Source organism: Hyposmocoma kahamanoa, unplaced genomic scaffold (genome assembly GCF_003589595.1).
Source record: "Hyposmocoma kahamanoa isolate Upper Pololo Valley unplaced genomic scaffold, ASM358959v1 98933, whole genome shotgun sequence".
Taxonomy (NCBI): Eukaryota; Metazoa; Arthropoda; class Insecta; order Lepidoptera; family Cosmopterigidae; genus Hyposmocoma; species Hyposmocoma kahamanoa.
In genome coordinates, this window is record NW_020655727.1 from 1 (window position 1) to 14,623 (window position 14,623).

A 14,623-nucleotide genomic window follows, 5' to 3' on the forward strand; every position below is an offset into this window, starting at 1 on the left:
AAAGCAATTTCAACTTTAATGTATAAGCAATACAGTGGAGTGTTGCTTGAAGATGACAACATATTTTTAAAACCAATACTAAATTTCGTCGTTTAACATCCAAGCAAATTGGTTGGAGCGGCTTCTTGTATCGACTGATAGTTACAATACCCGTGGTTCGATTCCACGAGCAGTATTTTGTTAGATTTTTAACAGCATTGTTTCACTTTTTAATGTTAACGTTGACACATCACAATATTTGCTCACTAGAAATTGCTTAAGGTGGGTGGGTAGATATTATTAATAAAGCGTAGGGTGGGTATGGGTAGATAAACAAATCACGAAATCGCTCTGCAGTTTGCATACGATTGTGTATTCATTCTGTGATTACGCATTGTTTCACGTTTCGTTCCCATTTATCTATTCAGTTTTACTGATTCCAAGGTTTCAAAGTTTTCTTTCTTGTTTTAATATGCCGCAACGGAATTATTAAAATTAGAAATTATTGTTCTGTACGAACAAGAATTAGACATTACTTAGACCGATCCAGAGGTTAAAAACAAAAAACAAGCAATATAATATAGTCATAGCTAAATAATATTTTATTTTTAATGCGACTCGAACCATGCTACTGCTAGGCTACGACTGCTTACTAAAGCTGGTTGAAATTTGTATTCTGTATTTAAATAAGAACCATACGTTAAGGGTCAAATTGGCATAAAAACTTTCTTACAATGTCATTAACTAATGGAGACGACCAGGGAGTCATATTGGGAATGATGATGATGGTCTTTAAACACCAGAGAACATGTCAAGAACCATCCCGATTAAGTCAGCCATCACTTCGAAAAATCTCCATTGTATTATCCGTTTTGGAACTACGATCCCACATACAGACACACAGACAAGTCTGAAAATCTCACGTAATAGTATATTTTAGCAGCCGTAGAGGAGCGAAGTCTCCAGAACATCGTTACGCTATATAAGAAGACCGACCCAGACAACGTACCGGCCAATGCTGCACCGAGAGTGAGCAGTTGGAGTCCCGTCACAGTGTGAATTTTAATTCATTTGTGGTGAGAGTACCAACTCAACATTGCCGACCTTCATGAAGAAGGACTTTTGGCCGTAGGGTGTCATGTTCCGGCGTTTCCGAGGACGGCTGTCGGACAGCCACGTTGCTGTATCACACGTCCATACGTGTAAATAAATAAATAGTTTTTATTATATTTATGGGACTTGTGAACTTATGTCTCAGGGTGACCGGCGCAATTGCAATGCCCCACAGATCTTTGCGATTTAAAGCTCTGACTGACATTCCAACTGTTAGACGTGTAGCCATGTACCTTACTATCAGGCGCACGACGAAAACCGACGTCAGACGAAAACCGACGAAGCAAGAGAAGTCTGCGATATACCTACTAGTAGGTTCGACAAGAAACCGCTTTGGCGTCCATTATCTGACGTAGATACGATACAGTAAAACTTTTATCTCGTATTAAAAATTTGCATAATATCAATTTCACGCTTGATTTCATGCATTAATTACTAAACAAATACTTCATATTGCTATTTGGATAATTCAAACAGTTCATAGTCGCAATGTTTTTGAATAAAACAATAAAAACTTTAATTTGTGTACTTTTTATTAACAATTCTTACGGGATACCAAATGTGAAACCAAGACTTTTTAGGATACTTGAAAAAGGCAAAAAAGTTTTTTTACAAAATGATGAACCTAGTGGTTACAACCCTAAAGAACTATTGAAATTTGTACAGAATTATGGCGATATAGAATACAATGTCAAAAACATATTAAATATGAACAAAAGCAAGTATCCTGATGGGAAACATCCCTTGGGAATAAGGAGAATACTAGCCAAAAGAATCGTTCCATCCGCTCAAATAACACCTGATTTCGAATATGACAAGAAATCTGAAACATATTTCAAACCTTTGGTTAAAATTCACAAAGTCAAAAAGATGGCGAAACGAGAAACAAATCCCAGCGTATCGAGTGATTCATTTGATCTTTCTTCATTCGAAAATGATGAATCTAAACAGGATATTAAAATTTACGACATAAATGGTCCTGTACCCAACAGTAATCGAGATTTACACTACCTAAAGCCTAAAGAAAAAAACGAAAATGATGAATCTGAACAGGATATTACAATATACGATATAAATGGTCCAATACACACTAATCGAGATTTACATTACCTAGAGCCTAAAGAAAAAAAAGAAAATGATGAATCTGAACAGGATTTTATAATATACAACATAAATGGTCCAGTGCACAACAGCAATCGAGATTTACATTACCTAAAGCCTAAAGAAAAACAAGAAAATGATGAATTTGAAAAGGATATTACAATATACGATATAAATGGTCCAATACACACTAATCGAGATTTACATTACCTAGAGCCTAAAGAAAAAAAAGAAAATGATGAATCTGAACAGGATATTATAGTATACAACATAAATGGTCCACTACTCAACAGTAATCGAGATGTAAATTACCTAAAGCCTAAAGAAAAAAAAGAAAATGATGAATCTGAACAGGATATTAAAATATACGACATAAATGGTCCAATACACAAAAATAATCGAAAAAAGAATCCTAAAGAAAAAAAAGAATCTCAAAATATTAATAAAAAACAAGAGAACATAAGAATGTCTATAGAAGAACAAGGTGCAAGATTTCTAAAAGACATACAACAAATGACACATTTATTACAAGACAAAAGACAAAAAAATATTATCAAAGATAAAGTATCTGTTATTGTCCAAGAGTTAGAGAATTTACATGGAAATTTGTTTGATTTAGTAGACAAAACCGTTCATCTAAGGGCTCAAAATATTGATGTTGACAATATGATTTCTTTACCTCTCTCAGACGTACTGCCCCTTCAGAAAGACATCACTGTGCAAGAGAACAAACTAAAGAATACAAGTCCAATTTTGCCGCATAATCCTATATGGAACTTTTGGACGGTAAGATAAACCATCAAATTATAGCTTAGTAGGAGAATACCTGCCTGAAATGTTGGTGGTCTTGGGTTCGATTCCCACCGAGTTACCTGCACCACAAACTTACATTAATTAATTATAATACAAATTATCATCCTCGTTAACGGTGCAAGAAAACATTGTGATGATTAAATTGCATTTCGGAGAAGGTAAATAACTGTCTCCGAACGCCAACCATGCTTGTCTGCCCGCAGAGGTTCCGGGTTCGATTCCTGGGCCGGCCGGGAGAAATAATTGCATTTATTTGTCTCGTGAGTTTGAATGTAATTTGTGGTTGTCTGTGTGTGTCCATGGCACCCGCGATGCAGGGTTTCCCTAGTGTGGGGTAATGAGTGTGTGCGTATGTGCGTGTGCACAATATAACTATTCGAACACGGAACTGTGTCGCAGAATATAGCTAAAATGTAGCCGTGTGACGTCGTCGGCACTTTTAACTTTTATTTTATAATATTCATATATGGTTTATTCATATTAATATACGGTAGAATTTAGTGTAAATAAGTAAATTCATCGATAAGACTACATAAAAAGATTAAATTACCAAGAAACCAAGGATTTCATAAATTTTCAATTCAAAAAGGAAAAGAAATACAAATCTGGCTATGAGTACTGGGCTCTTTTAAATTTGATACCTTAGAAGCCTAGCCCGCACACGCTAAGTGAGGCAAATTGTAGGGCGCCCTATGGGCTCACACGAGCGAGCGGGCTGTCCGTTCTCAAGGTCAAGCTGCACCGCGAGCAACTCAAAAATTTTTGCTAAAAATGACGAAATGTGCGGTAATTGGGTTTAAAAATAGATCAGACAAATATAAAATAGACACTAAAATCACATTCCACAAGGAAGTAACGCGTTTCAACTTGTATTTTTATGTAAATATTCACTAAAACAGAAAATTAATTTCGTTGCAACAAGATACGCAAATGTTGCAAAGTAACGGGTTTTTTCTCCCCATTTTGCTATTCTGTTTCAAAATAATTATATTACGTAATTTTTTGAGAATAGGCAATATCGCGACGGTTGCAAAATTTCTACAAATGTACATCTCCGCAACAACATTGTAGGGAATTTACATTAGCTATTTTTACGAAATATATTCAGTATTTGCCTTCATTAGTTTCATGTGAAAAATCATTATTCTTGTTCATCATACACTCATTTAAAAAAATTGTCTTGCCCAGACTCAAAAGTTCTTAACTAAAATTATTTCAGGAAACTAACACCGACTAAAAAGTCATCGTCAGTTCTCCAAAATCGTGTATAAATAACTTTCAGGTTCATGTTCTTAATTGTTATCGTGTACTTTTCATGTAAACATACGCTATTTATATATTCAAATTCGATAGTCGCACTTAAACTCGCATGTAGGTTTTTGTTCATATATGAGTTAAATAAAAATTGGGTAGTATTTAATAAGGTGCCTACAGATTTGCTCGACATTGTCGATCGACAGTAAGGATTGAGAATTATAGACGTTTTCGAGGAGTTTTAGAGTGCTTATTACGAATGTAGCATTAATTTCTAAATCCAAGATGGTTGACAACAATTTTCAAAAATGTATTTTTGGTAAACCATAAGGAAATGGCATGTATATCTGAGTACAAGATGGCGGACAAGACTTCTAATTCTTCTTCTTCCAATTCTTCGCCATCTTGGATTTAGAAATATGTGCTATATTCGGAATGAGCAGCCCCTAATACCTTGAAAACGACACCCAACTTGCCATTATTCGAAAAATCGTGCCCGCCATCTTGGATTTAGAAATTAGTGCCATGTTCTTAATGAGCACACCCAAATACCTCGAAAACGACACCCAACTTCCTATTATTTGAAAAGTCATGTCCGCCATCTTGGATTTAGAAATAAGTGCTATATTCCTAATGAGCACGCCCAAATACCTCGAAAACGATCCCCAACTTGCCATTATATGAAAAATCGTGCCCACCATCTTGGATTTAGAAATAAGTGCCATATTCGTAATGAGCACCCCCAAATACCTCGAAAATGTTACCCATATTGCATTTATTTCAAAAGTCGTGTCCTCCATCTTGGATTTAGAAATGAGAAAAGTCGTGTCCGCCTTCGTGTATTCAGATATAAATGCTTTTTCCATATGGATTACCAAAAATAAATTTTTGAAAATTCGTCACTTGACGTTGTCGATCAACAGTACAGTGTCGATCGACAAAATCGCGCGTATCTGTAGGCACCTGATCGACAGTAACGATCGACAAAATCGAGCAAATCTGTCGGCACCTCTAACTTAACGATGAGTTAAGCAAGATACAATTTCCCCACTTTTGAGGAAAATGTTATTCCATGGCATCATTATTTGTATATTTGTGTGCGTGCCGACGAGCGTAGTTACAAGTTGCTTACGCCTACATGAATTTGGTTTTTGCTTCACTTGAGACAGTTCGTTTTTTATGAAACTATCATTCTATGCGTTATTATTCTGAGTTTGATACATTATAAATTTATTTGCAATAGGTGTAGTCAGAGAGATAATTATGTAATCTACATAATTATTTAAAATACACCTATTTTTATACATTTTTGTTTTAATAATAGGGGTTAAAGTATGAAATTGCCGATTTGTACTGAAAATCTAAATTGTTTATTTTTTAAATTTTTAACAAATTTATTTAATCAAAATAGTTGCCATTATTATCTATACATTGCTGCCATCTAATGGGAAGGTTATTAATGCCTTTGCGATAGAACTCCGACGATCTAGGCTGCACAAACTGTGTGAAAGCATTTTGTACTGCCTCCTGGGAAGAAAACTTCTTGTCACGTAGATAATTGTCCAAATCACGAAAAAAATGGTAGTCCGTTGGAGCAAGGTCTGGTGAATACGGAGGATGACGAATGGTTTCTAACTGCAGTTCCTGAAGGGTCAAAATGGTTTCTCGTGCTGTGTGAGGTCTCGCGTTGTCGTGGAGCAATAATGGTGAAGATCGATTCATGAGTCGGGGCTGTTTTACTGCTAGTTTTGTCAACATGGTTCGGAGTTCGGCACAATAGACATCTGCCGTTATTGCTTGACCAGATCGGAGAAAACTATAGTGAATAACACCATGCTGAGACCACCAAACAGTTACCATTACCTTTTTTTTGATAAGTTTTGCTTTAGGACACTGTTGTGGCATTTGACCTGGGGTCAGCCATTGCATTTTTCTTTTCCGGTTATCATAAAGAATCCACTTTTCATCACATGTTACTATTCGATCCAATATTCCTTCATTTCTGTACCGGTTCAACAAGGCAACACAAGTTTCAACACGCGTTTCTTTCTGCAGATCAGTCTAATCATGAGGCACCCATTTTTCGTATTTTTTTATTTTATTGATTTGACGCAAGTGAGTCAATATTGTGGGTAAGGTAACGTTAAACCATGCCGCTAATTCCTGGGTAGTTTGACTAGGATCGGCTTCCACTATCTCTCTTAATTCATCGTTATTCACCTGTGTGGGCGGTCTTCCTCGTGGCTCGTTCTTTAAGTCGAAATTTCCATCACGAAAGCGTTTAAACCAAAATCGCACGGTGCGTTCATTAGTAGACCCCTCTCCAAACGCAGCATTGATATTGCGGGCTGTTTCTGCCGCGTTAGTTCCGCGTCGGAACTCGTATTCAAAAATCACTCGAATTTTCGCAGTATCCATCTTTCTTGTCTAAATTGAATAACAAAAACAATTGAAAGTCGATATTCAAATGTTTCAAATTAAAAAAAAAAAAATCACAGAAACCATTTGAAAAAAGTTTCATTCGAAAACCTCAAACCATGAAGATTCTATGAAAATTCAAAGAACCTATTGCAATAAAACGGCAATTTCATACTTTAACCCCTAATATTTAATAAGTCAATATTTTTTCCGAGAAATCGAAGTGACTCGGTGAAATTCGGCGATTCATTTCTTACAACACTATTATTTAAAAAAAATAGCCCGAGGACGTAACTGCTTTCAGGACGTTTCGGAGTAACTCAAAATTGCATTTTATTTTGGAATTCGTGCCAAAATAGTACTTCAAATATGTTTTGTCATATTATTATAATGTTTCAATAAAATTTATATATTTTTTTAACTCAATTATGCTAATAATTGTTTGTTTATTGTTTCATTGATCGCATTCAAAGTTACATACCTTCGTTAGCTGTCAAATTTGGCCTCTTATTTGGTGACGACTATGATTTCCATTTCATTGTGATCACACTTCTTCTTATCGTATTGGTAGCATGTGGGTGGTATACATAACAGAGGCGAGGCGTCCATATCACTAGATTCCCACCGGCTTGCCTAAAATTTTCTATTCCGTATAATCAAAACACTGTACGAGACAGCGCGCATACCCCACTACTTAAAAACTTTACTCAAAATATTCATTAATAAACGTGTAGTAAGTAACCTGTCCTTGATAATACGGAGCTTCATGACTGATCTTATTAACCAATCACAGCCCGAATAAGCCGGTATTTTTAGACTTTCAGTTCATCCATAAAACCTACACGCGTACATCAAAATTCACGCACACGGTCGCAAAAGTCCGGTATCATACATTGGTACAAATGGCTCGCCGGTAACCCGCTAATGATGGAGTTATGATCGAATATTCACTTAAATTTAAACCTTACGTCAGATAGCGCGAAGGTTGATTTTTAAAGACCCGTACTAACTTGTCGCCAATGTTTCATAAAAAAGAATGTTACCAAGTGTAAAACTTTTTTATTATTATACAAATATTATAATAACTGTAAATAAATAAATAGGTTATAAAAATATATAAAATAAATATGTTCTTATTGAGGTGACAGAGGGAAACCAGGTTTTCTTCAATATGGTGGTTTAATTACATACATGTTATGTGTAATCTGTATTACGGTGGTTCAACAGTACATACAGCGTCGGAGGTACAGTGGCAAAGGACTCCCCCTAATCAACACGTAGTCAAGGATCCGTAAACACGTTCCAATTAGGAAGCGGCACAGGGTGCAACAACTAGTGCAACGTTCTAAAGCACAGTTTCGAAAGGAAACAGCGCAAGAAGCGTATTGAGGTACAATTGGTCCACTATAATGATCTAAAGCGTAGTTTCAAATAAGAAAGCAGAGCTAGATGCGTAGTAAGGTGGATTCCTTAATGCTCGTATCGCCGCCAGTAGTCGTTGCGCGAGGGAAAATCTTAACTCTTATCTTAACTCACCGCGATGCAGAATTTGCTCTTTCGACGCCAATGCCATCTAGCGGTGCGTGACGGAACTAATATGAGTTGTTGCCTGTTACGTGATTTTAAAATAACAAATTAGATAATAAAAATCGGTTCTCACTACTCAAAGTATATGGAGAGAGAAACGCCTTGAATTGGATAAATAGCAAAATCAACCATTAAAATAATTGCTCCTTAGTAAAATTTAGGCGCTATTTATAAAAATGAATCTTCATGCGTGAACAGCCACCCTTAGAGGTGGATGATTTTCTTCAAAATGAAATGGGACCACTATGGAAGTACCCCCTTTCCAACAAAAAAAGAATCATGACAATCGGTTCACAAATACCGGAGTTATCGCGTAACATACATACAAAAAAAACATACAGTCGATTTGAGAACCTCCTCCTTTTTGGAAGTCGGTTAAAATAAAAAGGTGGTTTTTGTAAATGTTACAAAAATTTTAGTTCAAAGTGTTGGCTCAACACACACTTGCGCAGAGTCGAAGCGTCGCGACGAGTCGCCGATAGATAGTAAAAAATTTTGATATTCAATAAACATTTACAATTATTATAGCGAAATCTCTAGTCACAGGTAATAGATGGCGCAACGGCAAAAAAGTCGTTAAAAACCAAAATAAAGATCTGCAAACAAAAGTTAAACACACTGAAAAATTAAAAAAAATTACAATATTAGATATGGCAAGGGAGAAATTAATTAAGACCAAATTTTTGCTTTTTGTTTTTGTTTTTAGTAAAATGTTAATTAAATTTTAGAGTAAAAGACATACTTTTGCCCAACACAATTTCGTTCACAAAACTTGTTTAAAATAGATGCGAGTATACAATTTTATTAAAATTATAAAGTTTTCGTGAAATAAACCGCGGTTTCGTTTCAAACAAAGACAAAGTAGTTTCCGTTACTACTACAAAATGATATTTAGTTAATTTTGTCAAAGAACGATTATGTAAAAAACAGTTGTACTGTAAATATGTTTTATAACACTTTCATATTTGTGTTTTAAAGTAATAATTGAAAATGCCATTTCACAAAATCTATTGCTAAACATTTCGATGAAGAATAAAAATCCCTGCATGTTTGTAAGCCGGGATAAACTTGTACTGTGAAGATGTAATACATCTTACTAGTAACTTAGTCCATGTTCATTTACATAATTTTGGCGAAGTATAGAGCACATCCGTGAATATTTGGCAAATTGCTACAATTTTTCAATTCATTTTGTTTTAAAAGTATGCAATATTGATTGCCATTAGACGCACGCAGTCCTGTGTTCGCACCAGTGTGCCCTAAATCAACCGTTAATTAAATTCCAACATTTTAACTTTATCTTCCGCCATTTTGTCTGGTAACACGCACGGCCTGTTGCTCGCAAACCCATCAGGGCCGGCTGGGCGTGCGAGGAGCGTCTGCTATTGTCTGTCTTTTTTTAAGGTGGAGTAAAATGACATTTACAGGGTTGCCAGTTTTCGTAAAATTTTAAATAGTCGTGTAGTTGTTGTCGACAATTTTATCGGTAGATTGTGAAAGTACGTAAAATTTTGCCAAAAATGTTTGTATTGTGAATGTTACGACTAACGCTACGTTCAAATGATTACCAATTGCGTTATTGTATTCTTTACACGTGTTTTGGCTGTCAGTATTAGTATCGAAATCAATTTTTAGTCGTACACACACAACGACAGGTGGATTTGATTATGTATATTAAATTCATATGAAAAACTTTAAAACATGTTTCTTATTTGTATTTTATACTCATACTGCTAAACTCAGTGTATGTATACAGTGTGTTGATTTGCATTATCTCCATATTTAAGAAGTTAATAATAGGAATAATGCTAAATCTAAAAATATTTAAAAAATACATTCTGTTCAATATTCTGGCTAATTGTACCTAGTAAAGTTTTGTAAAATATTCACCGCGGAGGGCAGTGACCAACAAAACGCCACTCGCTTCACCGGGCGATACGTAATCTTTCTCGATCGCTTATTTAGCAATTTTTTTGAATTACGTTTATGTATTATATTGTTATAATTTACTAATTATTTACATTAGTTAGAAAAGTTGACTGAAAACAACTTTTTTTGTAACTTAGATCTGGTATTTTACCAACTTTAGATTACGTGGAAGTAGTGCTAGAAGTACCTAGCTCCACAGCTGGTGGCAGGCTCTGTTCCGAAACCAGCCACAGATATGCAGAGTTTCGTTTCAACTTAGCACATTCTTCAAAACAGAGAAAGCAGAAAGAAACCAGAGACGGTTTTTTGCGATCAGTTCTTCGACACTCGTAATCTGTGTAAACTAAACGTTTCACATCATGCCATAAGAACGCACTTGATGGTAATGCAAGGTCTGGTAAACATGGTAGCAGTTTTTGTTTGCACTAACTCGTGTTTACATACCAAACCACGTTACATTTCGTGAGAAACTAGAACATATGCGCGATGTACTACCAATCACGCACTTGATACGATACTCCCCCCGTCCCTACCCGTACCCTACCACCAAACAGATCCAAAATGCATATTTTCTGCGCATAGGCCAATGTTCAAATGGTTGCCGGTACCTGTGACACGTGTAGTACGTCAATGCCTTTAGATAAAGAAAAAAAAAGCATTAGAAATTTTTTTTTCTATTTATTTTTTTAGTGATTTGGGTTCAGTTTCCCGTATAGAAAATTGAAAAATTACATATTTAATAACCGATGAAATATGATTCCGTTTATTTTGTAATTAGATGTTTTGCTGTTTTTCCCATACCACCGAATAGAACAGCACGGCATTGTTAAAGATATTATCTTTATTACAATAAATACAGAATATTTTTTGGAATATACGGAGACGTACACACAGGTCAGTTGTAGGCACTGTACTATTTCAGCTTTCTAATTTGTGATTTCAGCGCAAACGAGAGTTGATATTTAAAAGGCCCATCTGCCTGAAGAGTTGCCAGAGACGGATTTTCGTCTCTATTTCTGGTTATATACTCGTTGTATGGACATGATGAATGGTTCCGAGTAGTTCTGGCATAATATGCTTGAATTCGACTAAGGCGAATAATTTACCCATTCCAAGATTCTATTATTAGTAACATGGAAAAATCACGTATCGTTAGTTTAAATATTTTATAAACCAAATTAATCAATAACATTTTTGTGTTATAAAATTTCATAGAAATGCAATATTTGTTTCATGAAGTTTGTATTAAAAGCCCTTTTGACGTATAATCAAGTCAGACTTTATTATAATAAGGCTGCGAAATCAAGATCAAAAGCGACGTAAAAAGCTTAAATCACCTCACCAACTTCTTGTTAACGTAATTTTAACTATTCACAGTATAAGAAAACGCTGCTAATTGACGAATGTCCCGGTGACCAAGTACGTATCGGCAGGGTCTGTGTTAAGACTCCTGAACACAGGAGACGTCGCCCGGCCCAACGGGAATTTCCATTCACACCTGACAGCGATCGCGCTCTACACTGGTTTAATGTTTAATGCAAGATAACGAGACGGTGTACTGAAAACTTCGAATTTCCTGGGCAATTGTCGCATTGTGACACTGCAGCGTGATAATGTACTAGACATCTATGCGGACGCAGGGCGTTATCAAACACATTTCGCACAAGGCCCGGTACACTCGTTCTCCAACATCTGTCCGAAACAATTACGTTCAATTAAGTAACACTCGATCAAATTAAAGGACGAAATGAAATAAGCTTCATATTTGTTTTTTAATTTTGTCAAGTACTGTCTATTATTTATTTGACAGTAATTGTTTCCCAAAGAAACCAAATCGTCCATTTGCCAGAACGTGTCATTTATATTAGAGATAATACATTGTTCTGTCATTGTTCACGACATTTGCGCTACTGGCGCGACTGCAGCACCACAGTGGAGCCACGTTACCGCTTTTATAAGCCTCTAACTGAAGGCACCCTATGTCACTAATTTCCAATCCGGAAATATCCCTAACTATTCTATAGCTATTAGTTTCGTAAGTTAAAATAGTTTTAGAAATAATTATTTTGTCTGTATTTTGTTTGACCAGAGATCGAAACAGAGTATATATATACCTAAACTTCAAGTTACACATATAAAGTGAATAATACCTCTCTCTGAAATTCTGGAACAATTAAAAAGAAAAAGCAAGAATTGAAAACAATTACAAAACTTTAGTTCTAAATACCCTAGTAAATACAAAAAAATAATGTAATAATTCCGCGATTTCAGAGAGAGGTATTGTTCACTCTATATGTGTTGCTTAAATTTAGGTAAATATAGGGTTATTTGTAAAACAATAACAACCTCGCAAGACTTTAATTACTAACGTCATAAACAACAACTTTTGCTCCTAGACTTTTAATTATTCATCAGATTTTACTTTCGTGCTCTAAACTGTAATAAGTGTGTGCAAAACGCAGGACGAGGGTAGGGGGATACGGGCACGACGCTATAGCCTACATTGCGGCGGAACGGCACAATGAACTTTATGGTCAATTGCATAACTTACAAACTAGATACGAGGCAAGAATAAAGTCGCGCGTCTTCCGCGGAATTCTCGCGCGTGCTCGAGAATGGGCATTCGCGAGAATTCCGCAGCTGCCGTCGACGACACTTGGCGACGCGGGAAGTGGCGTGAAGGCAGGCGCAGTGTGACGTCAAACGTCAACGAAAAATGCTCGAGCATTCCAGCGACATAAAAAATGTCGGATAGTACAACAAAAACTTTAGCAAATATATTGCGTTTTGTAAAAAGTAATGAAACTAAAATTGTTGTTTTTTTTAAATAACAGCAAGCAACAGCACGAACAATCGTGCGCCTGATGGTAAGTGACACGCCTGTCCATGACAGTTGCATTTGCTCAAAGCTTTAAATCGCTTTAAATCAAAGATCTTAGACAAGTTGACAAGTCCCATGTGCCTATAATTTCACCAGCACCCTTACCCTTCTGAACCGGAACGCAGTAATGCTCACATTATTCTGCTTATCGGCAGGAATAGGTGAGGAGCTCTACAGCTACTAAAACTTGTTGTTTATGTCAGTAACATAGTCGTGTAAGGTTGTTGGGATTTTAAAAACAACCCGGTATACTCCGCGTATTACGATTTCTATTATGATTACTTATCATATTAATCCGCTACTTTTAGGAGTTTAATGGAACTCTAAACAGGTCCGCTACTTCATTTAGTTAAACGATTACTGTATGTTTGATTTGAAATAAAATTGTTTGAATAATAATTTTAAAAGATTTATTAATTTCCTTAAAGTGGGGGTTTTTTACCTACAAATGAATACGGAAACAAATATATGAAATGCTCTATGACTCTATGACACACAAGCACGCAAACGCACACCCGCCTGAGCAAAATCGACATAAAACACAAAAGGCACAAATGAAAAGATGTCTGCATCTAACAAATTACAAATGTGATGCACCCATATGAAGCATCAAAGCTCATACCGTATTCTTCCTTCGATCCCTATAATGTGGCACAATCCAGTGAAAATACATATATTCAAAGAAAAATGCCTTTATTAAGTATGCAAGCACATAATTGCGTTATAAATAAAGGGTTTTCCATTAAGGGCGAGTAGATCAGATAGAACTATCAAAATCTAGCCGCCCTTGATGAAAAACCCTTCACATAATCACGGTGGAGAAGTAGTTATAAGAATTCAGATTTTTTTTATACAATATTGGAGTAGTTACGTATTTTTGATCTTGACTAAGCAATATTTTATTATAATTATCAATACAAAGATCGAACACTCAGAAAAAATTCCTTCGATTCGGTCGGATTCGAGCCGACGACTATACCGTGCCAGACGTTATTCCAATTCAGCGACGGAACGAACCAGTGGACCTCACGAATTCTTCTATGTGCTTGCTTCGTATCTTTGTATTTGGTTTTTCAACGACTTTTTAGCCGTAGCGCCATCTATGAGAAATCTATGATATTTCGTCACCCAGTGAGATACCTTTACAGCTACCAGCCCCGGCTAGAGATGTCGCTATTTATTGTATTTAAATTTTTATTGAATTTATATTCAATTATTTTTATGTGAAATTACTCCACTAGTTTGTTATAATTATTAATACAAAGATGGAACAGTCTTTTAATTACTCAAAATTAATTACAATATAAAATTACGAACAAAATTATCAATTGTTTCATACTATGCATACGTACCTGGATATGGTATAAAACCTTATAGCAAAAACGAAAAAGTTCTCTTTACATTGACATTACAATTCATCTTAAAACTAAGAGTGCACTTTAAAGAAGATTTTTATTACACCCACCCAACTATATAAATTGATAAGGTTAAAATAAAATCCTAAAACCATTGACTTACAAATAAATGGACGACGGGTCTAATACAAAA

The 14,623-nt window shown here is 35.6% G+C and overlaps 1 protein-coding gene across 1 annotated transcript; it reads left to right on the forward strand.

Annotated features, from left to right (window-relative positions):
• Positions 1–1,719: 1,719 nt before the first annotated feature.
• Positions 1,720–12,953, forward strand: LOC113238935. The gene is made up of 2 exons (XM_026475784.1): positions 1,720–2,979; positions 11,572–12,953. The coding sequence occupies exons 1-2, from the start codon at positions 1,801–1,803 to the stop codon at positions 11,728–11,730; spliced, it is 1,338 nt and encodes a 445-aa protein (XP_026331569.1). The 5' UTR covers positions 1,720–1,800; the 3' UTR covers positions 11,731–12,953.
• Positions 12,954–14,623: the final 1,670 nt, after the last annotated feature.

Bases quoted from the DNA above. Each gene is read 5' to 3' on its own strand.
- LOC113238935 (XM_026475784.1), top strand. From the start codon at position 1,801: ATGAACAAAAGCAAGTATCCTGATGGGAAACATCCCTTGGGAATAAGG. The intron at 2,980-11,571 runs GTAAGATAAACC...AACTATTCACAG, and splicing joins CTATATGGAACTTTTGGACG to TATAAGAAAACGCTGCTAAT.